General features: G+C 41.9%; 3 protein-coding genes across 6 annotated transcripts; 1 reads left to right on the top strand and 2 right to left on the bottom strand.

Annotated features, from left to right (window-relative positions):
* The first annotated feature begins 1879 nt into the window (after positions 1–1879).
* aqp10b (aquaporin 10b) lies at positions 1880–5798 on the top strand. The gene is made up of 6 exons (XM_037793741.1): positions 1880–2319; positions 3157–3283; positions 3690–3827; positions 4806–4924; positions 5100–5317; positions 5400–5798. Exons 1-6 carry the CDS (start codon positions 2002–2004, stop codon positions 5602–5604), a joined length of 1125 nt encoding a protein of 374 aa, XP_037649669.1. The 5' UTR covers positions 1880–2001; the 3' UTR covers positions 5605–5798.
* An 867-nt stretch (positions 5799–6665) lies between these two features.
* Positions 6666–18011, bottom strand: znf687b (zinc finger protein 687b). 4 transcript variants are annotated; one of them, XM_037793661.1, is made up of 10 exons: positions 17891–18011; positions 13969–16323; positions 12354–12649; positions 12080–12264; positions 11237–11413; positions 10933–11095; positions 10275–10631; positions 9905–10005; positions 9119–9206; positions 6666–8672 (listed from the first exon to the last, which is right to left on the bottom strand). In XM_037793661.1, exons 2-10 carry the CDS (start codon positions 16307–16309, stop codon positions 8043–8045), a joined length of 4338 nt encoding a protein of 1445 aa, XP_037649589.1. In that variant the 5' UTR covers positions 16310–16323; positions 17891–18011; the 3' UTR covers positions 6666–8042. The 4 variants fall into 4 exon arrangements, with proteins under 4 accessions (XP_037649589.1, XP_037649593.1, XP_037649592.1 ...); XM_037793665.1 differs by having other exon boundaries at positions 12354–12616; XM_037793664.1 differs by lacking the exon at positions 17891–18011 and adding an exon at positions 17360–17808.
* A 166-nt stretch (positions 18012–18177) lies between these two features.
* On the bottom strand, positions 18178–24539 carry LOC119502643 (26S proteasome non-ATPase regulatory subunit 4). The gene is made up of 10 exons (XM_037793669.1): positions 24396–24539; positions 21502–21642; positions 21244–21358; positions 21002–21088; positions 20775–20843; positions 20401–20616; positions 19716–19824; positions 19478–19609; positions 19317–19369; positions 18178–18765 (listed from the first exon to the last, which is right to left on the bottom strand). Exons 1-10 carry the CDS (start codon positions 24419–24421, stop codon positions 18595–18597), a joined length of 1119 nt encoding a protein of 372 aa, XP_037649597.1. The 5' UTR covers positions 24422–24539; the 3' UTR covers positions 18178–18594.
* Positions 24540–24556: the final 17 nt, after the last annotated feature.

Below are 24556 nucleotides of genomic sequence, written 5' to 3'. Positions count from 1 at the left end.
TCCATCCTACCCGGTTAGTTTGGGCTGAAAATCTGCAGTAAACAAACTGTTTTTGTGGTTTAGTAAACAGAAGCAAGTTAGTTTAGGAGGGTATGCTTTTTTAAAAGGTTGAATTTTAAATCCAAGACTAACGGGGTGTAGGGTACGCACATCCAAAACAAACTGGCAGTAAATGCAGCTTGTTCTGTTCTTGTCATGTCTTTGCTTGTCGCCGTGTTTCTGCCAAGCTTCTAACAGTCTTGAACCCTCCAAATTGATTAAAAGCCTTCAGGCTCAGGTCCTTTTCAGTTTAGCTCTTTTATCACGACGTATAATGGATGACTGCAAATCACCTATTCTGACTTCCCCATCTTATTTATCTTATTCCACCTTAACCCCACTTCTCCTTCTTCTTCTTCTCCTTTTCTCAATCCTTCCTCAAAATGTCCATTAAATAAAAGGCCCTCATATAAATGATGTGTCAGTGTGACCTGGATCAGGTTTGTGGTTTCTGTGTCCTTCAGATACAGGAAAGAATTTTAATTTATTTTCAATTGAAACTTAAAAAAATGTAGTGCTCTTTCATGTAAGAAATATCAAAAGGTTTCATTGCTCTCATGTTCTGGCAAATCTGTCGTTGTGAGGGGAGTAGAGATCGTAGGACCTTGGGAGTTTTCCATTGAAAATGGGCAATTCACTCAACTTTAGAGAGAACTCTCCTTTTGAAATATTTTCATAAACAAACAGGAATTATAGTGTGTTCACTCAAAAAGTAAAGTTTAAACCCGTCTTATTTCTCTGTCGTTACTATTTTGCAGAAAGCAGCTTCCAACGGCCCAAACAGAAACATGAGGAACATTTGAGCACCTTGCGTGTTTTTTAAGCCTTTAATGTTCAGAAAACACAAAAAGTGCAACCAGAAGAAAAGAGGAACTCGAGGGATTTTCGTGTTACATGCATTGCAGCCACTAATATTTGTCTATTTCTCTATGAGCTGTTTCATTGATCAAGTAAAAGCCAGTGATCAGAAAGACATGCCATTCATCCAGGGAACACAGAGTGTGTAGTATATTCATGTCCTTTGAAGTCATTTGTTTAGCTTCCCCTTCATTCACATTCTTTCTGTTTTCGCTTTTAGAAAAGGAAGTTATCTTCACAGGAAACAGATGGACTTTAAAACTGATTATACAGATGCTATTAGACCATAAAATATCTTATGTGAGATGTGACTATATTCTACTACTACTATTCTTGTATTACTCTTATCTAATGCTTTAACAGACTGTCATTTTATACTATAATTAGTGTGGTAATCACACGACATACACGTTGTCTTATGTCATGTGCAGTAATTTACTCCACTGCTGACACCAGTTGCAAAATCCAACAAAACTGAGGGTGTACGAAATAGATACATTTGATTTCATACATATGAAAAATACACCTAAAACCTAGAGTATAATCTCCGTCACTTATCTCTCTCATGACTGTTGACAGGAGGAGTAATTCTTCTTATCATAGATGATTACGGTGATGACTGCACGAACACATGGTGCCAGCCAAAGAGATTTCCATCTCTTATCAGATTTATTATTCTGTGGTAATTTATACAGATGCAATATGGCACAAAAACAAGTTGTTACAGTATATTCTATGTATATTTGTGTATATATGTATATTATATAATATAAATGTATAGGTATTCGTATATGTTTATATATTTATCTATATGTGTGTGTATATATATATGATTTTTTTTTGGGGGGGGTTGAATTTTTGGACACACTTTCCTTGTTTTTAGATGAAAGCTGCTGAGCTTCAGTGTGACAGTAAGGGTCAGATCCTGTTTGCTGTCAGAGAAGAAGAAATGTAACAACCAATCAAACGAGAGGAACAATCAGAGCTAATTCTAGTCAGGTGAGATCACAGCAAACCAACCAAGTGAGTCAGGACTGTTTGGAGGAGTCCAGTTCTGTGCAGTGAAGTATTTCTAATCATGTCTGCTGTGATTTAGGTGTAAAGATGTCCTACAAGGTGAACTACTCTCCTCTCCTCCTGCGTGCACACACACCACCACGTACTCAGCCGGGCCATAAAGTGTGTGACGTAGCCTACGGCTCCAGTATGAAAGGGCAAACTCTGCTCAGTCAGGCGGACAGTGCAGTGCTGTGTGGGTCAAATCCACCTGATGACAGCAGCCCGGCTCTGAAAAAAGCTCACCTGTGGCCACACGGTGCAGAACAAACCTCTGGGATGGAGAGGCTGCTGAAGAAATGTCAGATCAGAAACCAACTGGTCAGGGAGTGCATGGCTGAATGCCTCGGAGTCTACGTCCTGATTGTGAGTATTTATTTCATGGATCTAAATTGTCAGTCAGTTGCATGAGGCACTTTGATATAGATAGAAGAGGTTAATCACATCTTTTTCTGAACCATAAAGTTGTCAAAGTACAGCAAATAATTCACCCTTTAAAGTCAATTTCAACACGGTGTCTGTGAATATTTCAAATTCCTGTTGAGGCAAAGACTGTTAACTTTCATCTTTGTGTTTTTACAGTAGATGCAACCTGTAAATGCTGTAAAGATGCAGAAAACAACGAATGTTTTCTCTACCAATGCATCCAAATCCTCACTTGATCATTAAATTCAGCATTAAGTATTTCATATAGCTACCTAAAACAATCACATGCTTAATTGCTTGTTTTGAAGCAGCTAGTGAATCCACACAATAGGTAACCATTAAGGACTTTGGCCTGACGGAGAGACAGACAGACAGAATGAGAGAGAGGGAGGCAGTGAGGATAAAGAGCGAGGGTGGTGCATCAGTGATTTGGAATGAAGCAGTGATGTTTGTTCGTCTCTGCTGGCCATGTTTGTGTGGTTTTGCTTTTATCTCAACTGTCTCACTTGCCAGGGCAATGAACGTTTACAACACAAATCATAAAGCAGGTTCCTTAGCAATGAAGTTCATAAAACAGGATATTATACCAAAGGCAGCGATGTGTGTTCGCTTATCTGTGCCACGAGTTGTTGAACTTTTCTGTGTGAATATGAGCAATTAAGTTTCAGTACCTTCATCACATCTATACTGCAACTTTTATTATGATTTTTATAGTTTTTTTTTGCACTCATGTTGATGTATTCTTCTAATACAGCTCTTCATCTCATGTAATTGCAGCTGTTTGGATGTGGCTCCGTTGCCCAGGTGACCACATCTGGAGATAAGAAGGGGCAGTACCTGTCGATCAATCTGGGCTTTGCTCTGGGAGTGACATTTGGGGTCTTTGTGTCTCGTGGAGTCTCAGGTAAGGGACTGTATGAAGACAGAACTCTAGTCCTTTTTTAATCTATCTATTTATTAAAGGATTAACTAAATTGCAAAGGAATAAAATTAAATAAAACGTAAATTTAGGACGTATGAAAAAGTCTGATTACTCTGCCTTCAGCTAAAATAAAAAAATATCAAACCCTCCCCCTCATCTGCCTCTAATAATTTCTCCACAGTCCCTAAATTGTGCACAACAGAAATGCATGCATTACATATAATAATATCACCTTTATTCATTGTGCAGGTCAAAACATCTTGATGTAGATTTTATGTGCATGCAAAGGGTATTTAAAAAAAACTTAATATGCCAATTTCAGGAGACTCAAATCTGTTTAAATTCTGAAATGTTTCGTTCTTAATTCTTGACTATTTCCAACCATAAGGTGCCCATCTGAACCCTGCTGTGTCTCTGAGCCTGTGCGTCCTGGGCAGACATCCCTGGATCAAGCTGCCTTTCTACGTCTTCTTCCAAGTGCTTGGAGGCTTTCTGGCTGCAGCCACGGTCGGCCTGCAGTACTACGGTGAGTTTTCTACAATGATCGCTGCAATCAGAATCACGCTAATCTGTCAAACAGTAGAGTAGAAGTACAAGAAATGTTCTGTAGGTACAAGGGGAAAGTTCATATTAAAGAGGACCTATTATGCAAACGTGTTACTTGGTGACATCATCATGTTACGGAAGAAAAGGCAGGACTTCATTCAAGGTGTTTCAGGCCGAGTAACGCCCTTTGGTGTGGCCTCTGTAACTGTAGTATCTTTACATGTACAAAAAACTACATAACAAACTAAAGGAAAGGGAAAAAGCATAATAGGTCCTCTTTAAAGGAATTGTTTTTGCTTTTTTCTTATTGTCAGCAAATCTCATAAAAAGAACAAAACCAACAGTACCGGCTCTCAATACATTGGAGCTTCCCAACCCTCTTTGTGGCATTCAGCCCCAAACTCATTCATTCCTCAAAACAGATGGGCACTGTAATTTTTAGCAAACATTACTAAAATTACAGTAAATGGTACATTTGTTGGGGACTATTTTCAGCTGCGGATTAATACACATTTGGTGCTCCAGTTGGTATTTCTGGCGGTAGGACCGTATATTAAAGGCAGGGTCGGTGATCTTGAGAAACTAGCAAGAGAACACCAGATTTTTAAAAATGATCCAACCGAAAACTGAGCCCAGTGTTGGTAACTCTTTTCCAAAGAAAGTAGCTAGCAACGCTAACTCCAAAAGTCCCTAAATCTAGTGAGAAAGACGCCAAGTCGGCAACACTGACCACAATTATCATTATGAACGTAAACAATGATTAACTCATGTTCATGTCGCCCAGTGCAACATTGTGGATCATTGTGTTTTTAATGAACAACATAGAGGAATACGCAGGATCAGGCTTGGGCTACACAGACTATATGTGACTTCTCCTTTAATATTTAGTATGAATAAAAGTCTGGTAATGATTCATGTGTTTTTGTGTGTTTTCGCATGTATGATGTGGTGTTTGCAGACGCCATCCGGGCGTACAGCGGAGGTGACCTGACAGCGACGGGTCCCACTGCCACAGCGGGCATATTCGCCACCTATCCAGCCGACTACCTCAGTGTGTGGGGAGGAGTCATGGACCAGGTCAGATACTGTCATTCAACTTTCGGATCATTCAGAGGCCTGTCGCTCACATCAGAGTGAATTAAGACTATTTTTGCTTCATTAAATATCTCATTTTGCTCCTTGCCTAAATAAAGAACAGGATGTGCACCCAACTGCCTTTCAGCATGTATGTAACAGTTCCCATGTGGTCCAGGTGATAGGCACTGCCGCCCTGCTGCTGTGTGTCCTGGCTCTGGGGGACCAGAAGAACAGCTCCGTCCCTGATTGTCTCCAGCCTGTAATGGTGGGAGGGGCAGTGCTGGTCATCGGCATCTCGATGGGCTCCAACAGCGGCTACGCCCTCAACCCGGCCAGGGATTTTGGACCCCGATTGTTCACGTACATCGCCGGCTGGGGAGCGGATGTTTTCAAGTTAGTAGTTTGACATTTCACTTGCACTTCCACATTAATATGACTTGGAATAGAAAGTCTGATTGTATGTAACCCTTCACAGGGCTGGTGGTGGTTGGTGGTGGGTTCCCATAGTGGCTCCTTGTGTCGGGGCGCTGCTGGGAACGCTGATCTACGAGCTAATGGTTGAAGTGCACCATCCTCTCAGTCCGTCTGAGCTCCAGACGTCATGTCAGGAGGCCACCGAGGGCAAGCCGGGGCTGGAGCTGGAGGGGGTGAAGCCAGACTGTGGAAAACCCACTTCGTAGTAAATGAAGCCATGTTAAAGAGGAAAACACTGTCACTTATGCAGTAAATGCTATTTATGGTGTGATACCCGTTGATGCTGTCTTTGTAATGTTTGATAATATGAATTCTAGGTGAATGCAATATGAATATAATGAAGTTGAAGCAGCAGTGGGTAGAAACGGAGCAAATGTGATTAAAAAAAGTTATTTTCATATAACGTCACTATAACCTGACAGTAGTGCATGAGACAGGTAATCTGAAAGAAATCATGTGCCTCTGTGTCCTCCGGTGCTCCTAACGGCATCTGCAAGATTTCACAGACCGGAGGAAAACAACCAATCAGAGCCGAGCTGGAGCCTTGCCGTCTCTGAGCAGCTGTCAATCTCTCGCAAACTTCGATCAAACGGTCAAACTAGGCAGCGCTGATCAAATATGAATCAACATTCTGTTACTGTAATGCCTATTTCTCTCTTCAAATGTTTTCAGAAACATCTTGTAGTGTACTGTTTAGCTGTAAAATGAGAAAGTTTGTGATCCGGCAGCCATGTTGAGATCAGTTGAGGAAATACCAAGCAACGCCCACCAGCTGCAGCAAACTTTCTCATGCATTACAGTAACAGAATATTGATTCATATTTGATCAATGCTCCTTAGTTTGACCATTTGATCGGAGTTTGCAAGTGATTGAGAGCTGCCTCTGTTTAATGAACAGCCAATAGGAACGCTCTCTCTCTGAAATGACCTGTGATTGGTCAAAGTCTCCCGTCACCGGCTGGATTTTCTAAAGCCTGAAAACAGACAAGAGGAGGTGCAGAAGTCTGTTCCATCTATGTTAATGTTTATAGATGTTTTACAAATGATTTCTTAAAGGTTTATACATCATTAATATAATATATGTGTGCAACAATAAACTGTTAAAATAGCATTAATAATAATAATTAAATATTATATTATTAAATATATCATCATTTCACTGTTTAACAGTAATTTATTATTGCTGAGGTTATTATAAAGTGTTACCTGAAGCTGCTGCTCTGAATGCGACCCTCAACTCTGCAGATGAACCTGCCGGAACGAGCCGATTTGTCTCTTTTACACATTTATTTCGAAACAGCACAAAAAAGTGTATGGCATTTCAGCAAGCAGACCACAACCATGGAAAAGAAAATGACATAAAAGTTTTCACTATTGAGCTATATAAATATGATATCATGACATATAAAAGATACAAACAAAAACAAAAAAAAAAGAAGTCCACTCTTAGGCCTCCGTCACGTGAACATGAAGGCTGTTTTTGAAACATACAAAAGAAATGTGAGTACAGCGAGCACTGATTCTGTAGATAAAAAAAAGAACCGTCTCAAAGAGATAAACGTTTTGTATTCATACACATTAAGACAACACAACCCCCCACGCTCTCCCTCCGCTTTGTAATTACAATGTATAGCTACCTCTGGGGGGGGATTCTTTTAAACTTCAAATTGTTTGGAAAAAAAAAAGGGAACAGTACAAGTACAAATACTATACGTATTCACATTATCATAGCAAGTTACTAAAACCAGAACGCTTTCTTTTAGTGTAATATGTATTTACATGGCAAAACGTACACATATACTACTGGCAGGAAGCCTGACCTCTCTTCTTCTTCTTCTTCTTCTTCTAGCTTAACGATTAACAACATCACACATTATTCACACTACACAGGTTACAGACCTCCAGTAACCTCGTCTCCTAATGAAATGCCTTCAGAGATTCTCATCTCGGGTCTCTGCTGCAGGGTAAATCGCATGTCTAGCACGATTTTGACGCAACCGACTCACACAAATACCAACAGCAGTACATGTGTTTCGTATAAATAAATATTATAGCAACATAAAAATCAGTGTTAATTTTCTCCAAACAATCCCCTTCATGCTTCAGATGTCTTGAGATCAGTCTTAAAAGGAGCCGTTAAAAAAATGATCTCATGCCTGGAATAATGAAAATGGACTTGAGGCAAACGAGTGTGAATACAATGGACAATGTTAGGTACAAAAAAATGTCGGCACTACAGCTGTCAGGAGTACAGCGGGAGGTGAATGTAAGTACGTGTGTTACATGGATAAACAGGCAGGTGGCTACAGTCAGTGCAGAGTGATTGAAATGGGAAGGACAAGACGTATTAAACACAGTATGGCTGATATATAAATGCTTTGCTCGGGGCTGTTTCCACTCAAGAGTCTATCACAGGTGTGTTCAGTTAAGTGACCAGTAACATGATCAAACATGCAGTTACAATCGCACAGAAGAGGTGCCGTAGATTAGAGTTTAACTGTTTATGGTGGCTAAAAAAAAACTGCACAGGAAGCAGCTGTTTCATCTCAGGATCAACATTCATATTCTACAGCCTCTCCTCCTCCGTCGTGACCCTCGACTCCTCCTCGTCTGTCAGTCTCAGAGGACCCGCCCCCTCCCCTCCTCTACTGGGGCTTGTCTGTCTTGTGTGCGGTGAGGAAGGCCATGCCGTGGGTCCTGAAGTGGGTGTTGAGGTCCGAGGCCTTGTCGAAACGCCGCCCGCACACCTTGCAGCTCAGGTTCCCCTCTCCGTCCTCGCCCTGCGCCCCGGGGGAGCCGGCGGGCGAGCCGTCGGGGGAGCCGTGGGTGCGCGGGGTGCCGCGGTCTGCGTCGCCCTGGGTGTCCCGCACGCGGTGGGTGATGAATCGGTGCCTGCTGAGCGAGCCGGCCGACGCGAAGCAGACGCCGCACTGCAGGCACTGGAAGGAGGCGGTGTCGGCGCGGTGCTGGGGGATGTGGCGCTGGAACTCGGCCCCGTCCTCGGTGGAGAAGCCGCAGGGCACGCAGCGGAAAACGTTGTCTTCCTCCTCCAGCTCGTTGGGTGCCAGCGATGTCGACGCGATGGACGCCCTGGTTCTCTTTGCGGGAGCGGGTGGACCCGGGGGACCCGCGGCGCCCTCCTCGCCTTCCTCGGTGGCGTTTTCTTCCTCGTCTCCTGCCCTGCCTCCAGGAGGTCCGCCCTCGCCGTCCTGTTCTGAGGAGCTACCTGGTCCTTCTCCCCCTGTGGCTGCACGCTTCCTCGTCATGGGTCGGTCCTGAGGATGCAAAAGTTAGAGAGAGACTAAACGTCAGCAAGATTGATACGCAAGGCGAGCAAAAAGGGCAAGGGGAATTTATATCCAACTGTGTCCCAGTTCCATACAACATAATTAATAAGAAAGACAACTTATATAACGTACATAGTGCGCACACCCACAAGGAAACAAACACAAACAAATAATTACAGACAAAATATAGTGAGAAAAATATATCTAAAATATAATAAATCAGAAAAATACAAATAAACATTTCCACCATTTTTATATACTAATTCTAATTATATGTACTACTGTATATACAAATTATCATAGTAAACTGTTTCTGCAGTTATAATGCAAAAAGTGATGCAATATATGCGTTGTATTGTGGAATTGGGACACAGCTTTAAAAAACAACTCTGATCAGAAACAGAACTAGTATACGACACCGTCTAGAGACTCACCTGTCCGTCTGTGGTCCTGTGATGGAGCCGGACATGCTTGTCCAGTAAGAACCGACTACCAAAGGTGCGTTTGCCTTCTGTGCAATATCTGAGAAACAATCACGCAGGGTTAAATCGGTATATAAAAAGAAATCTATGCATAATTAATATAACCTGACTGATATTTGGGAGTTTTAAAATTCCGATTACAATATATTGAATGAGTGAAAAGAAAAAAAAAAAATTCATAAACACATAATTTAAACACCATCTTGTTACAGATCCCTGAGAAAGAATTGTGACCAAGATACATACTGATTTCATACTGAAATCAACTGATCAGTACTACAAATGTTGACACTGTTAACGATTATTTTCATTGTCGATTAATCTGTTGATTATTTTCTCGATTAATTGATTAGTTGTTTGGTCTATAAAATGTCAGGAAATGGTGAAAAATGTCGATCAGTGTTCCCCAAAGTCCCAAGATGTCGTCCTCAAATGTCTTGCTTTGTCCACAACTCAAAGATATTCAGTTTACTGTCAGAAAGCAGTAAAGAAACCAGACAATATTCATATTTAAGAAGCTGGAATCAGAGAATTTAGACTTTCTTTCTTAAAAACTTAAACTTAAAAACCAATAAATCGATTTTCAAAATAGTTGGCGATTAATGTAATAGTTGACAACTAATAGATTAATCGTTGCAGCTCTAATTGAAAATGAATGAATTTAAAATCATAGTTGTGGGTCAGTTTGTGTCCGACGAACGATAAGACACGTGTTTGATGAAAGCTTGAGTGACTCACTGGCAATGGAAGACCCTCTTGTTGCCCTCGTGAATGACACGCTCGTGACGCCTCAGGCTGGAAGACGTGCTGAACGTGCCTCCACAGATCCGACACGGGAACTTTGACACGGCACACACACACACACACACGCACGCAGAGAGAGATAAGATAAAAAGATATTGAGTCTCAGTCAAATGTGCAGCAGTGCAAACAGGAAATTAACAGCTTCCCTCCAAGTATGGGTGCTGCATCTTTTTCTGCTTCACCCTCCATGATTGGATGTCAGTTTCCATTCACAAAGTACAATTAGCTCGTTAAACTCTTCAAATTTAGTGCACTGACTGTAATCATTAAATCCAATACAATCAGTAAATAACAGAGCTGCTACCTTGCCGTGCTCCGTCTTCACGTGACTCAGATAGTCTTCGTTGTCAGTGAAGGTGGTCTGACACTGGGGGCAGGTCCACTCGGTCTGGGCGGGGGGTTGACTGCTGGCCCCCGGGGCGGTCGAGTTCCCCCCCGGAGCCTCGTAGTCCTCGTCCCCGTCGTCGTCGTCGTCGTCATCCTCCTCTTCTTCCTCCTCCTCCTGCTCCCGCCCCCAGTCCTCTCCGTCAGAGTTGTCAGGTTTTCCGGAGGATTTCGATTTGGGGCCGGAGGGAACGGACGTGTTGGCCGGGGCCGAGGCGGCGTTAGAGGCGTCGGACTGAGACTCTGTCTGTTTGGCTGCCGGTCCTCTGTGAGCGGTCTGAGAGGTGACGACAGGAAAGTGTGAGACAAGAGAGAGAGAGCCATGCAGAGAATTCAGAATGAGTTTATTTACTTCTAAAAACACAAATTACTCCCAAAACGAGTGTACTTGGTATAGAACTTAGGACAAGGTAACCGGGTAGTAAGCTTGCTAAGGCCGATCCAAGACATTCACTGTAGAAAGCATTGAATGGGCAACACATAAAGGCACTTGACTAATTCATTATTTGCAGTGACATTATTCTGTATCCATTCAACTTAATATCTACGATATATGACCTCTGAATATTGAAACACACCTTAATATGCTCCATCATTGATCCTTTCTGGGCGTAGAGCTTGGTGCAGTCAGGACACTTGAACACGTGCACTTTTTGCTTGGCTAAATGAGTGTCAAAGTGCATGTACAGCAAGGGTTTCTGGGTAAAAACTGTATCACACATCACACACTTGTAGATCATTCTGCAAAAGGAGAAAAATAATTCATATTTTAGGGGATCTATTTTCAAATGTGTGTTTTTAAACATCCTCTGGAGATATTTCTTTATATATGTGGGTTGAAAATCTCCCACGTGTTGTTTTGGTAGAAGTTAGTACACGTACTTGGCCTGTCCTCCGGTGAGCGTCGGGTGCTGGGTGCTGATGTGGCTCTGGGCGCTGGGGGAAGACTTGAAGGCCATGGGGCAGCTGGGGCACTTGTGGAACACCTCGCAGTGAGCGGTCTGAATGTGGGACTTGATGGAGTTCAACCCTCCGAACACGACCTGGCAGCTCGAGCACCTGAGACACGATTCAAAGTATGACGTATTATAAGAAGATATTAAATTGATACAGCATAGTATCGCGATGTTTTGCGTGGCAATATTGTATCGACACACGGACGTCAAGTATCGATCCAGAGTACCTCTATTCTGTCTTTCAGAGGTTGCAGTGGGCTCAGTCTTAAAGCTATAGTGAAGATACTGGTATCGTACGAAACTAGAAAACCTAAGGAATCGATTGGTGCCAATGATGATAGGTTTGTTAAGCATGACTACTGACAATAAATCTAAATGATGACCATATTTTCTCAGATCTTTAATAAACAATCATTGCTCTATCTTGTCAAGGCCTAGTTGAAGCTATATTATAGGATCATTTAGCAGTTATTACAGGTCTTAAAGGGATATTTCAGGTGTTTTGAAGTGGGGTTGTATGAGGTACTTATCCATAGTTGTGTATTACCTACAGTAGATGACGGTCGGTGCGCCCCCAGTTTGGAGAAACAGACAGGAGTAGCGACACAGGAGAAAAGCAATACAGTGTAGTGGATGGGGACGGCAGCAAAATGTACTTTAGCCATCTACTATAGGTAATACACTGACTATGGATAAGAACCTCATACAACCCCACTTCAAAACACCCAAACTATCCCTTTAATGATGGTTTTTGTAAGTGTCTCCACACCTGTATCCAATGCGCCTGGCAAAGTGCAGACAGGCCTCCTCCAGGTGGGTCTGGAAGCTGGCTTGGCGGGCGATCCCACCACATTCGGGACAGACATGAGGCGCTCTGTGTTTATGGATCCTCTGGTGGGCGGACACGGCACACGAGTTGGGCAGCATCATGGGAGGCGAGCATTGCGTGCATGTCTGAAACAGAAGAAAAAGTATAATCAAACAGTGACCACCAGCAGTGTTTCATAACAGCACGTATCAGTGGCATGAAACAAAAGACTCACTGAGTTGGGAGCAGCTCTGATCTGCTGGAAGTGGGTGACCAGCTCAGGTTTGCCCAAGAATTGTGTTTGGCACTCTGGACATTTGAAGCTGTTGTACTGCAGCCCCTCAGCTTTCTTGCAAGGCAGAGGCATCAGCGCCTGAGGGCCCTGGGGCGCGCGGCGGACCGTCCGAGGCTGAGCCGACGCTGGAGATGAAGCATCCTTCATCGGGCTGGAGTTGGCGGAGGCGGCGGAGCCCCCGGGTGTGGTGGAAGGAGAGGAGACTGGAGGAGAGGAGGACGAAGAGGAGAGCAGGCCTGGTCAGCCAAAAGGTGGAAACCAGAAGAGACAGATGGGACGTGGTCAATGGAGATGAATCACAAATGAATGGGGGGGGGGGGTTTCTTTTCACGAAATATTATCAAACTAACTTATTTTTGTGATTCTTTTATGACTTTAATGAGGAGCTGAAACGATTCAACAGAAAATTAATGAGCAACAATTTTTAGTGATTAATTGCTTGCCATTTTTTAAACAAAAATTGTCTGGTTTCAGCTCGTCATTTTTTAATATTTGCCTGCTTGTTTAGGCATGTGTCTAGTCTATGACAGTAAGTTGAATATCTTTGGGTTTGGGATGGGCGGCTAAGCAATTTCAAGAAATTGTGATGGATATTTTCACTATTTTCTGACATTTTATAGACCAAACAATTAATCAAGAAGAAATTGGCAGGTCGCAGCGCTGGCATGTTGTAGGGCTGGGCAATATATCATATCGGTATTATAGTGATATCGTGATATAAGACTAGATATCGTCGTAATAACATAAGTGTTGTTTTTTCCTGGTTTTAAAGGATGCATTACAGTAAAGATGTATTTTTCTGAACTTACCAGACTGTTGTAGCTGCTCTGCAGCCTTTACCCATTTAGTTATTTTAATCCACATTACTGATGATTATTTATCAAAAATCTCATTGTGTAAATATTTTGTAAAAGCACCAATAGTCAACCCTACAATGTCATTGCAATATCAATATCGAGGTATTTGGTCAAAGATATTGTGATATTTCCCTAGCATGTTGTAAACAACATAACTGAATGTAAGCATCAAACACAATTACAAGCAGTCGATTACTTCATTAGTCGATCGACAAAAAATTAATCATCAATTTTGATAATCAATGCATTTATCATTAATCAAAAAAAAAATCCTCTTCTCAAAATGTGAGAGTTTTTTGCTTTTCTCCATTTGATATAATTGTAAATTGCTTATCTTTGATTTTTGGACTTTCAGTCGGACAAAACAAGAAATTTTGAGGACGTCACATCAGACTCTGGGAGATTGATGGTCATTTTCTCTATTTTCTGACGTTTTACTGACTAAATCTCTCCCAATTCATTGTCTACGGAGCAGTTCCACACTTTATACCCTATGACATCACAAGTTTGAGTTTTAGTACTCTAGTTTTTGGATTTGAGAGAGAGTTGTTCATGTTTACTAAAATGTTTGGGCTGTCTTAGAGCATAGGAATACCATGTATGAATTTTGAAAATGGGCGTTGTTCCCCTTTAATCGATTAAATCGTAAAAATAAACAACCAATTAACCGAATAATCGTTAGCTGCAACCCTACTTACCACCAATAGGCGTTATGTCCTGCTGTCCAATCATCTGCTCTACAGTGACAGGCCTCATGACCAGGTGTGAGCACTGCATGACCAGCCCACGCTCCTTATGCTCCCGGGCGTGCAGCAGCAGGCTGCACTTGTTGAAGAAGGCCAGCCTCTTAGCACAGTGGTTGCAGGTCACCTCGATGCGGAGTGATCGTCTGTCGTAGTGTCGAGCCAGGCTGCGCTCCAGGGCGAAGGCGTCCCCGCACTCCAGGCAGCGGTACCCCGTGGCCGGGAGCGGCAGACCCCACTCGGGTGGTGGAGGTGCCGAGAGGTCGGGCTTGTAGCTCGGCAAAAGGTTCTTACTGTTCAGGATTTTGTTAAAAGCCTCCACCAGGCTGGACTGGCTGCGGGAGATCACGGCACCTGTGCTATTGACAATGGAGGCCGGTTTGTTTGGCTGGAGGGTGCCGCCTATGATGGTGCCGCTGCCTCCGTTAGCTGTCTTATTAGTGGATGTACGTACACTGATCCCACCGGCAGCCACTGAGAACTTGGGAGAGGAGGCCACGGCGGGAGTTGCAGGCAGGGCGGCAGATTTAGTGATGCTAACGGCGGTGGCAGAAACCTTGGCCTTGTCAGAAGCGGCCATTTTATTTTGGACCTTTGTGGCGGCAGCGAGCATGACGCTGCTGGCTGCGAGCGTAGACACGGGCAGGGCATTGAGAGCACTTACTTTCTGGGAAGTTGTCGTCATGTGACTTGGGGGAGCTTCAAGTTTTTGGGCTTTGTTTCCTAACACCTTACGTTCCCCAGCTTGAGCTTTAGGGTCCAAACCTTTTCCTGCAGCACCACCTTTAGGCGCCACCCTCGTGACAGTTCTGGTGATTCCACCTGTGGAGGTTTTAATTGTTTTTATTCTGACTTTGAGGGGTCGGGCTGGAGCTCCAGAAGCAGCCGGTGCGGCAACGCCTGCTTCTCCTCCGTCAGTGGACGGAGGTTTAGGCTTGCCGTCGTCTACCTCCATCTTCTCCTCACTTGTTCTCCCATTTTCTCCCTTGTCGGCTTTGCCATCGGCGACCTTCTCTATCCCGTTCCCCACTTCCATCTCTTCCTCCTCCTCTTTGGGCTCCCGCAGTTCAGAAGGAGGCGGAGTGGAGGCCACCGCGGGGCTGGAGCACCTCTTGGCTGCGACTTGAGTAGTTGATTTTGGCATCTCTGGTTCGGGACTCTCTGGTGAGTCTCTCTCTTCTATGACGTGTTCTGGATGCCTGTCCTCCAGCTGGGGACTCTCCGTTGAGCCGGACTGGGGTGTTGATGAAGTCAGAGATGCCCCTGAAGGAGTGTCACCAGGTTTAGGGTGAGACGCAGTAGAAGATGTGGGCTGCGTCGAGTCAGACTTGTAACGTCGGCTCAGCTGAGTGCAAGTCGGGGAGTCCGGGCTCTCCTGGATCACCAGTGGACTCCCCAAATCAGGGTCAGAATCGTCCTCCTCCATCTGCTGGTGCTGAAATCCAGCAGGGCCACCTTTGGGAGCTCCGTTAAAAGGCTGAGATGAGTGCAGCGGGTGTGACGATAGGGCGGAGGGCGGAGTGGGAAGCAGAGGCTTGGAAGGGGGAAAGAAAGGCGAGGCTAGTCCGACGGCCCCGCCTGCAGCCAGAGGAGACGACCCAGCTGACAGAGAGGAAGATGAAGGTAACGATGCTTTGACACCGTCTGCCCTCTCTTGGCCTGTATCCTGCTGCTGCTGGTGCTGCTGCTGTAGAAGCTGCATCTTCCTGGCCCGGCCCACTGGATCTCCAGACCCCTGTGCCACGAGCGGTTTAAGTCTGTTGAAAATGTTCCCGCCCTGCTTGTGAGACTTGGCTGCACCAGCACTCGGTGCTTCTGAAGTCACTTTAGGGGTGTTTATCGACCACGGCGCTCCGTTCGACTGGGTCTGGCTGAGGGGAAGGGGAGTGGAGACACCAGACGCCCCGAAACCGTTGTGGTTGAGAGCCTCAGACTCGGCCATTCCGGGGGCACACGCACCCAGTCTGGGACCCACATCCACCCCTGCGATCACATCGATAGGGTCCTGGTCTGCGTCTCCCTCCTCTCCATCTGCAGTCTCGAGGCGCACTTTATTCTTCACAATCACACTAACAATCGGGGTGTCCGCCTGGGGGTCCGAGGGGCTCGGCGGTCTCAAGGATGACCCAACGCCCCCCACCACGCTGTCTGACGACTTTCCCAGAGGTGCACCTGCAGCTCCATGGGGTCCCTCTGCCTCATCTGGGTTAGACTGGATGGCCTCTTTGGCATCTATGTCAGGAATGTCAAATGCTGCCAACAGGTCATCAAAATCTGGGGTCTTCATGTCCCCCATACCGGGATTAACTCCTGTAAAAAAAAAACAACACAAATTCATACACACAGTAGCAGCAAGCAAACACACACAATACACTAGCATGGAATCCGTTGTTACTCATCATCCTCTGCTCTCTGCCTTCGCAAGCATATACCTGCTACAAAAAACCTCAACATGCACAAATATTAAATATTTTCGAGGTAAATTCTGCAAACAAAATGTAATGCATGCACCTTCAACAATACACTAGCATGAATCTGTTGTTACCCATCATCCTCTGCTCTCTGCCTTTCCTAGTATCCCTGCTACAAAAACCTCAACATGCACAAATATTAAATATTTTCGAGGTAAATTTCTGCACACAAAATGTAATGCATGCACCTTCAACAATACAACTAGCATGAATCTGCCTGTGTTGTTACCCATCATCCTCTGATCTCTGCCTTTGCAAGCATACTTGCTACAAAAAACCTCAACATGCACAAATATTAAATATTTTCGAGGTTAATTCTGCACACAAAATGTAATGCATGCACCTTCAACAATCAAAATGTAATGCATGCACCTTCAACAATACACTAGCATGAATCTGCCTGTTGTTAACCATCATCCTGTGCTCTCTGCCTTTACTAGCATATACCTGCTACAAAACCTCAACATGCAAAATATGAATTTATATTTTCGAGGTAAATTCTGCACACAAAATGTAATGCATGCACCTTCAACAATACACTAGCATGAATCTGCCTGTGTTGTTACTCATCATCCTCTGATCTCTGCCTTTGCAAGCATACCTTCTATAAAAAAACCTCAACATGCACAAATATTAAATAATTTCGAGGTAAATTCTGCACACAAAATGTAATGCATGCACCTTCAACAATCAAAATGTAATGCATGCACCTTCAACAATCAAAATGTAATGCATGCACCTTCAACAATACACTAGCATGAATCTGCCTGTGTTGTTACCCATCATCCTCTGCTCTCTGCCTTTCATGCATACCTGCTACAAAAAAAACTCAACATGCACAAATATTAAATATTTTCTTGGTAAATTCTGCTTACAAAATGTAATGCATGCACCTTCATTTTGATATGAACTAACAGCTGGTTATCTTGTTATCAGAGGAGGTGGCTAAGCTATCAGGATCCTGCACTAGCAGCTAGTTAGCCAGCTAGCAGCTACCTTTCTGCAACCAAACCCTCCTCTTTGGTTTAACAGCTTCAGCACCCTATTTGCTATGAATGGGAAACACTGCTTTTGCGAATGATTTTAGTGCATGCTAAGCTTTGTAGTAGTGACCATTTGAGACACGGTTCAACCTGGGAAACCGTCTAGTAGCAGAGGTATTCGTCTGAAGGCTGAAGGCTGAGGCTGGCTAGCTGGCCGCTGAGCTGCAGCCAGCAGACACAGAGAGGAGAGGGGTCATTTAGCTAACTAGCTCGCGCTCGCCATTAAAAGAAAAGCAGAAGGTTTGCAGAGGTCTGGTGTGACAACCATAACAACCAGGTGATAATAGGGTCGACGATGTCACAGAAGAGGATGGCCGGGATGGGGATTTTCGTTTAATATTGCATGTATTTTTGATTGTTTACCTGGATATTGCGATTCCCCCGAACTATCCTAGCTCGTTTTTTTTTTCAGCTGAAAATGCAGCAGTGCTTCCTGTACACGTGACATGAGATCATCCTATCAAAGGATGAGAGATAGAGCTGGGAAAAAAATGCATGGGAGGGAGGATGCTGCAAACGACACGTATATATATTTATATTTATACTGTGAATGACATTAAACATTTAGAAATGTCAGAAGCAGCAGACTATTTTTAAACATCATCCCAATCTGCTCTATCTGAGGGCAACAAAACCACCAAGAGGCAACATATTTACACATAGCTTTTATTGCAAAAAAAAACAACCCCACACAAAGATATGACTGGTTAAATGTTTAGTTTAAGAGCCGGTCTTTGCAAATTCTTCTGATTATACCATATAGACAAAATGTGAGGTAATTTGAGAGAAGGCCAATATTACATTTTTAAGGATATCAATTTCAGGGCAGTCAGATTTTACACTAAATAGTAATTCAGGTTTTTCTTTATTATTACTATTATGTTGGTGCTTTTGAGTATCTGACGGAAAACAATGGTATTAAATGTCAGAGTGAGGTCTCATGCTGGGCTGTCAGTCCGACGATGCATCAGCAATATCTTCGTATATCCTGCATTAGTTTGTTTATATTTAATTTTTTTTTATAGTCCATGTCTGAAGACTGTGTCCATCTCTCTTGTGTTGTTCCCTCACTTCTTCTTCTCTTCATCCTTTTTGCCTTCAGGCTTGTTTCCCGTCTGGGAGGCCAGGGAGCCCATGGCGTTGCGGATGGCCTCGTTGTTCGGGTCGACGCCGGGCAGGTTCTCCAAGACGCTCTGGAGGAACTCGGGGTCTTGCATCACATCATAGTCATCCTCCTCCTATTCAATTACAATAGAAGGATACAATTGATTTGGTCTTCATTTAAGATCCCCGAACAATGCCTGCTTATCTTGTATGTAAAGTGAGCCACTGGTCCCAGAAGTATTTTTTCCCCACTGAAACTTTTCTATTTCAAAGTTTTCTTTTCTAATTACAAATGTCCTACTGTCCAACTCTGTTGTTGCAATGGGAGCAAATTTATTTTGGGGTTTCTACTATGCATAATATGTAGCTTCCACTTACCGTTAGCAGCACTCACAACAGGATTTACATCTCGATTTTAAGATGTTTATAACAAATCTTCCTTGGGAGTCATACACGTTTCTATGTACACAGGCCTGTACCTCTGACTTTTTGTTTTATTCAAAGAACCAGATATTTTCTAATAGAGTTGCTCATTTGTTTATACTGATGATTCACTTTTACTTCCAGGACCTTGGATGCCAGAAATAATTCCTCCACCCTTTGCAACTCTATTGAGAATAATACACAGGAGCCAGGTGAGCCCCATTTAACAATTGTTCATTTAAAGCATCATATAATGACTCACCTTGGCTGACTCTGCAGTGTCCATGGGGGCTCCTGTGTCCATTTCTCCATACTCTGTTCACAGTGAAAAGATCGTATCTTAACAGACATACCAGCAATTATAAGAGTGGCCATAAGTGATGGCAAGAGCATAAAATTGTATGATAAAGAAATGGAACTCACCTCCTCCGGCAAGAGACATCTGCATGGCGTAGGCTATCTGCTCCTCCTCTGTCATGCTGCTGAAGTCAGGAAGCACTGCTGCACCGCTCTCAGGCTGAGATACTGACATCTTCAATAAGGCCTCCTCTGATTCTGTGAGAAAAAAATCAATCAAAACTTAGTGTCATTCTATCGAATCCAAACAATTATAATAATCAGTGCTGTCTCAAGTGAAAGTAATTCATCCCCCAATAATTACCGTCTGCGGTGGGCGTGGGCACGCCTGCCTCGGCTGCAGAAGCAGCAGCAGCTCTGCGGGCCTCTTCCTCCTGCCTCTGTCGCTGCTCCTCCATTGATACACGCAGGGCCTAAAGGAATGACAGAGACAGCACAGTGAGAAATAAAGACAAAGGGCACATCTTTATTCTAACAAAGCCACTGAGCCCTTGAGATCTCAAGTTTTTTGCATTCTTGGCCTGGTTCTAGGACACCCATAGCCTATTATCGTCTTTATCAAGCTCTCTCTTTGCCGCAATGAGATTTTAGTGAAGATAAGTCACGCATTCCTTTATTGTTGCCATTTTTAATACCATACGGCATCATATTGGCTTTCTACGTGTAGATGAGTTTCTAACCTTTGGTTCCAAGCAGCTGATACACATGTATTTGCTATGTAAACAGCATCTCACACATTGGTGGTAGCGTGGATGCATCTTGAATGGAGTATCTGATAGTTTTCCCCTCTATCTGTACAATTACTATATATCATCAGTTAATAATAAGTGCCATGTTTCACTTTTTTGAGTTATTGTAACAAACGGGAATGTTTGCTTTAAAAACATTTTTTATTTCTATTTCAAGTTAATACATCTTAGCCAATATTTATGCTGGGTACTAGTATAAAATGTTTGTTGGCACTTGACTCATATCTATATATTGCTTACCAGGGCAAGTTCTGGATCAGCACTGGGATCCACACCAAACTCAAAGTCGCTGGCACCAAGACCCATCATAGAGCCTCCTTCACCGGCCAGGATAGGAGAGGAGAGCAGCGCATCGGCCAGACTGGGTCCTGGAGGGACTGTGACCAGGTGGGAGCCTGTCCCCTCCTTCCCATTTAAAGTATTTATAAAAGCAGTCAGCTTCTCTGTGTTCAGCTCCTGAATAAACAGTTGGAGACAGATGGCAAGGCCGGTTGAAAACTCAATATATAAATGGGTAGAAATGTCAGATATGGAAATTAAGAAAATACAGTATCATGCTTTCTTTTACTCTGCCTTATAGCAGTGCAATGGAAGATAAACCAAGAAGTCCTCACCTCCTCTCCAAAGTTGATGATATCCACGTTCACTTTCTCTTTTTTCAAGCGTTTTGCCAACTTGACAAGCTGCAGAATCAGCAGGTGGGACAGAAACAGGGAGACATACATTAGCAGTGATATAGACAGTGGGAGAATGTGTTAAACCTATGATGTATCATCGGTAGAAAAACATTTCTCTCTGTGGGATTGGCACAAAATGTGATACAAGAAGACTTAAAACTCACATCTTTTTCATTATCCTCCACAGGACTCCCAACAAAGGCAATGATCCTCATCTTGTGGTTTTTTCCTTGTCTGTGTTTCAGGGCCAGCTACGCAGAAAAAAAACATAAAAATATGGCCACTCAAAAACTGCTGCTGCAGAAACCCAAACCCCTCTTATTTACCAATTAAATAGCCAATAGTTAGGGCACTTCTTTTAAGTTTGAAACAAACGATTAAAATCAGAAACATCAAAGTTACACACATGAGCCACTCTGATGCCTGTGCAGAAGCAGATATTTCCTTTGGGCTGGACAGCATGGAGTTTGGACAGGATGCGGCCAGAATCTGGTGTCAGTGTAGTCAGGACCTCACAGTTACTGTATGAAAACAAGACACAAACAGTAATCCATATCATCAGCAACCATATGTACAACAAAACTAATTGTGCTATGAAGTGTTGTTAAAGTGATACGAGGATTATCAGAACTTTTTGCACCATCTTTGTGAGAATATAGCTTACTTGGCCATAGTGATGAGGCCCACATTGTTTTCTGGATTGCTTCGTGTTTTAGAGTGGCAAACAATGTTGACAGCATCTTGTTGAGCCTGTAGCCTCGTTGGTAGAAAGTCTCCATTTCTCATGTATTCACTGTTGTCCACACTGTGGGGGGAAATATCAGTTTAATAATTCTGATACATGAATGAATGAAAGACTTTATTTTGAACATAAAAACAAATAAAAACAGATACAAAATAATAACAAACAAAACAAGAGTAATAGTGTCCGAAAAGGAGTAGGTAGAAGTAAAACTTATATTTCCCTACCCCTTTCTCACTTCTCCTCTAATAACTCATATATCATATGAGAATGATAATATAATATAATATATACTATTATTTACATCCCAAATTAAATATATGAACAGTATCCCAAGTTTATTTACAACCCACATATCCATCCGGAGTTAAAAAGTAGATATAAACCAACCCTTAACACAACCCTTATCACAACTCTTCCTCAACATATACCTCCCAAAAACCTCCCAGGGGTCTGCAACCTGCGGCTCTGGAGCCACATGCGGCTCTTTTGCCCCTCTCCAGTGACTCCGTGTGGATTTTTTTTTTTTTCAAATTAGTGGAAATTAATAACTTTTTTTGTTTACATTTTCATTTATCATTGTTGTAGGTCTATAGGTATGACGGAGCATTAGGGCCAAATTGAGGAAAAAAAATAAATCTGAGATTTCGAGAATAAAGTCATAATATTACGAGAAAAACGTCATAGGTTTACGAGAAAAAAAGTTGTAATATGAGAATAAAGTCATAATATAAAGTAGTAATTTTACGTGTTATTTTCTTTTATTCCCGTAGACTTCTGACTTTTTTCTCGTAATATTACGACTTTTTTCTCGTAAACTTCTGACTTTTTTCTCATAATATGAGAATAAACTCATAATTTTCTCGTGAAGTTATGACTTTATTCTCGTAATATTACGACTTTTTTCTCGTAAACTTCTAACTTTTTTCTTGTAATATTATGATAATAAACTCATAATTTTCTCGTTAAATTATGACTTTATTCTCGTAACATTACGACTTTATTCTTGTGAAGTTATGTCTTTATTCTCGTAATATTAAGACTTTTTTCTCGTAAACTAACTTTTTTCTCGTAATATGAGAATAAACTCATAATTTTCTCGTGAAGTTATGACTTTATTCTCGTAATATTACGACTTTTTTCTCGTAAACTTCTAACTTTTTTCTTGTAATATTATGATAATAAACTCATAATTTTCTCGTTAAATTATGACTTTATTCTCGTAACATTACGACTTTATTCTTGTGAAGTTATGTCTTTATTCTCGTAATATTAAGACTTTTTTCTCGTAAACTAACTTTTTTCTCGTAATATGAGAATAAACTCATAATTTTCTTGTGAAGTTATGACTTTATTCTCGTAATATTACGACTTTTTTCTTGTAAACTTCTAACTTTTTTCTCGTAATATTATGAGAATAAACTCATAATTTTCTCGTTAAATTATGACTTTATTCTCGTAACATTACGACTTTATTCTTGTGAAGTTATGTCTTTATTCTCGTAATATTAAGACTTTTTTCTCGTAAACTAACTTTTTTCTCGTAATATTATGATAATAAACTCATAATTTTCTCGTTAAATTATGACTTCATTCTCGTAACATTACGACTTTATTCTTGTGAAGTTATGACTTTATTCTCGTAATATTACAACTTTTTTCTCGTTAAGTTATGACTTTATTCTCTTAGTACAACGACTTTTTTCTCGTTATATTTTGACTTTTTTTCTCATAAAGTTATGACCTTATTCTCGTAATATTACGACTTTTTTCTCGTAAAGTTATGACTTTTTTCTCGTTATATATTTTTTTTGTGATCAATTTTTTATTGGTATTTAAGCAAAATTATATAGGGTGGGGTTACAAATTGATAGATCACCAATAGAGTAAAATATATATATATATATATATAATCACAAATGTCCATGTACTAATCAATACAGAATTGGCAAGCAGCTACAGAAAAAAAGAAAATGAAAAAAACAAAAACAAACAAACAAACAAACAGGAAGAAGGAAAATAACAACAAACAACAACAAAAAGTCATTTAAATAAAAACTTCTGCGCCACCCTCCCCCCTCCCCCAAATCCCTCCCTTTTGGATTTTATTCTCGTTAAGTTATGACTTTTTTCAAATCTCAGATGTTTTTCCCTCAATGTGACCCTAATACTCCGTAGTACATTCGCACTTTGGCCCTCACTGCATTAAACATATAGTTACTATATACTTAGACTATAAACTGTTACTTTCATCACAATGATCAAATGTTTTGCGCTTTATTATTATTTTTGCCTAAAATGTCTCTTTTGATAGTAAAGGTTGCTGAGCCCTGACCTAGTTAGTCATCACATACATACATAGTAGTGTGATTACTCTACTAGTCTCCTTCTCAGAGGAAGTAACGCGTTACATCACGTTACATAGCTGCAGTTACAATATGAAAACAGCATTAGCATGTTTGGCTAACGATAGCAAGAGGTGACACCAACATAAGTCGAAAGAATCAAATCATTTGAGTTGTCAGTTGGTTATTTCGGTATAAAAACATTAAATTATAAGTAATATAATGTATAAATGCAGTTGTATGATAGTAAAGTTAAGTAATTCCTTTATTATGGACAGCTAAGCTAACTGTTAGCTACAATGACTCGACACTAACCGTTAAACGGTTGATTATCAGACCAGTTAACCGGGATATCACTCCAAATTCAGCTCGAAGAACTACTTAACTTACTTAAATAACGTATTATGTCTTCATATGAACAGCTAACTGATCGATAACTACAGTAAAAAAGGCATTTTGTAGAGTTCTTACCAGACCATGGTACTTTCAAGACCCATTTTGGAAACTTCTTGTTGCTCTCTGTCGTAATCTAACAAGCTCGCATCCTATTGGACGACGCTGAGCAAGGCGAGCTGTGATTGGTCAGAATGTGTAGCCTGTAATACACTGACAAATAATAGAGAATAGTGTAG

The sequence above is a fragment of the Sebastes umbrosus genome, chromosome 15, assembly GCF_015220745.1.
Source record: "Sebastes umbrosus isolate fSebUmb1 chromosome 15, fSebUmb1.pri, whole genome shotgun sequence".
NCBI classification, from domain to species: Eukaryota; Metazoa; Chordata; class Actinopteri; order Perciformes; family Sebastidae; genus Sebastes; species Sebastes umbrosus.
Note: the sequence above shows the minus strand (reverse complement) of the source record. Positions and strands in the feature narration are given on the sequence as shown.

Bases quoted from the DNA above. Each gene is read 5' to 3' on its own strand.
- LOC119502643 (XM_037793669.1), bottom strand. From the start codon at position 24,421: ATGGGTCTTGAAAGTACCATGGTCTG. The intron at 21,089-21,243 runs GTGTGTAACTTT...TTTTCTGCGTAG, and splicing joins CAGGCATCAGAGTGGCTCAT to CTGGCCCTGAAACACAGACA. The intron at 19,610-19,715 runs GTAATTATTGGG...TTTTTCTCACAG, and splicing joins GCCCACGCCCACCGCAGACG to AATCAGAGGAGGCCTTATTG.
- aqp10b (XM_037793741.1), top strand. From the start codon at position 2,002: ATGTCCTACAAGGTGAACTACTCTCCTCTCCTCCTGCGTGCACACACA. The intron at 2,320-3,156 runs GTGAGTATTTAT...ATGTAATTGCAG, and splicing joins TCGGAGTCTACGTCCTGATT to CTGTTTGGATGTGGCTCCGT. The intron at 3,284-3,689 runs GTAAGGGACTGT...TCCAACCATAAG, and splicing joins TGTGTCTCGTGGAGTCTCAG to GTGCCCATCTGAACCCTGCT.
- znf687b (XM_037793661.1), bottom strand. From the start codon at position 16,309: ATGGGGGACATGAAGACCCCAGATTTTGATGACCTGTTGGCAGCATTT. The intron at 10,632-10,932 runs GTGTGTTTCAAT...GTCACCTCTCAG, and splicing joins CAATGATGGAGCATATTAAG to ACCGCTCACAGAGGACCGGC. The intron at 10,006-10,274 runs GTAGCAGCTCTG...GCCGTGTCAAAG, and splicing joins TGAAGACGGAGCACGGCAAG to TTCCCGTGTCGGATCTGTGG.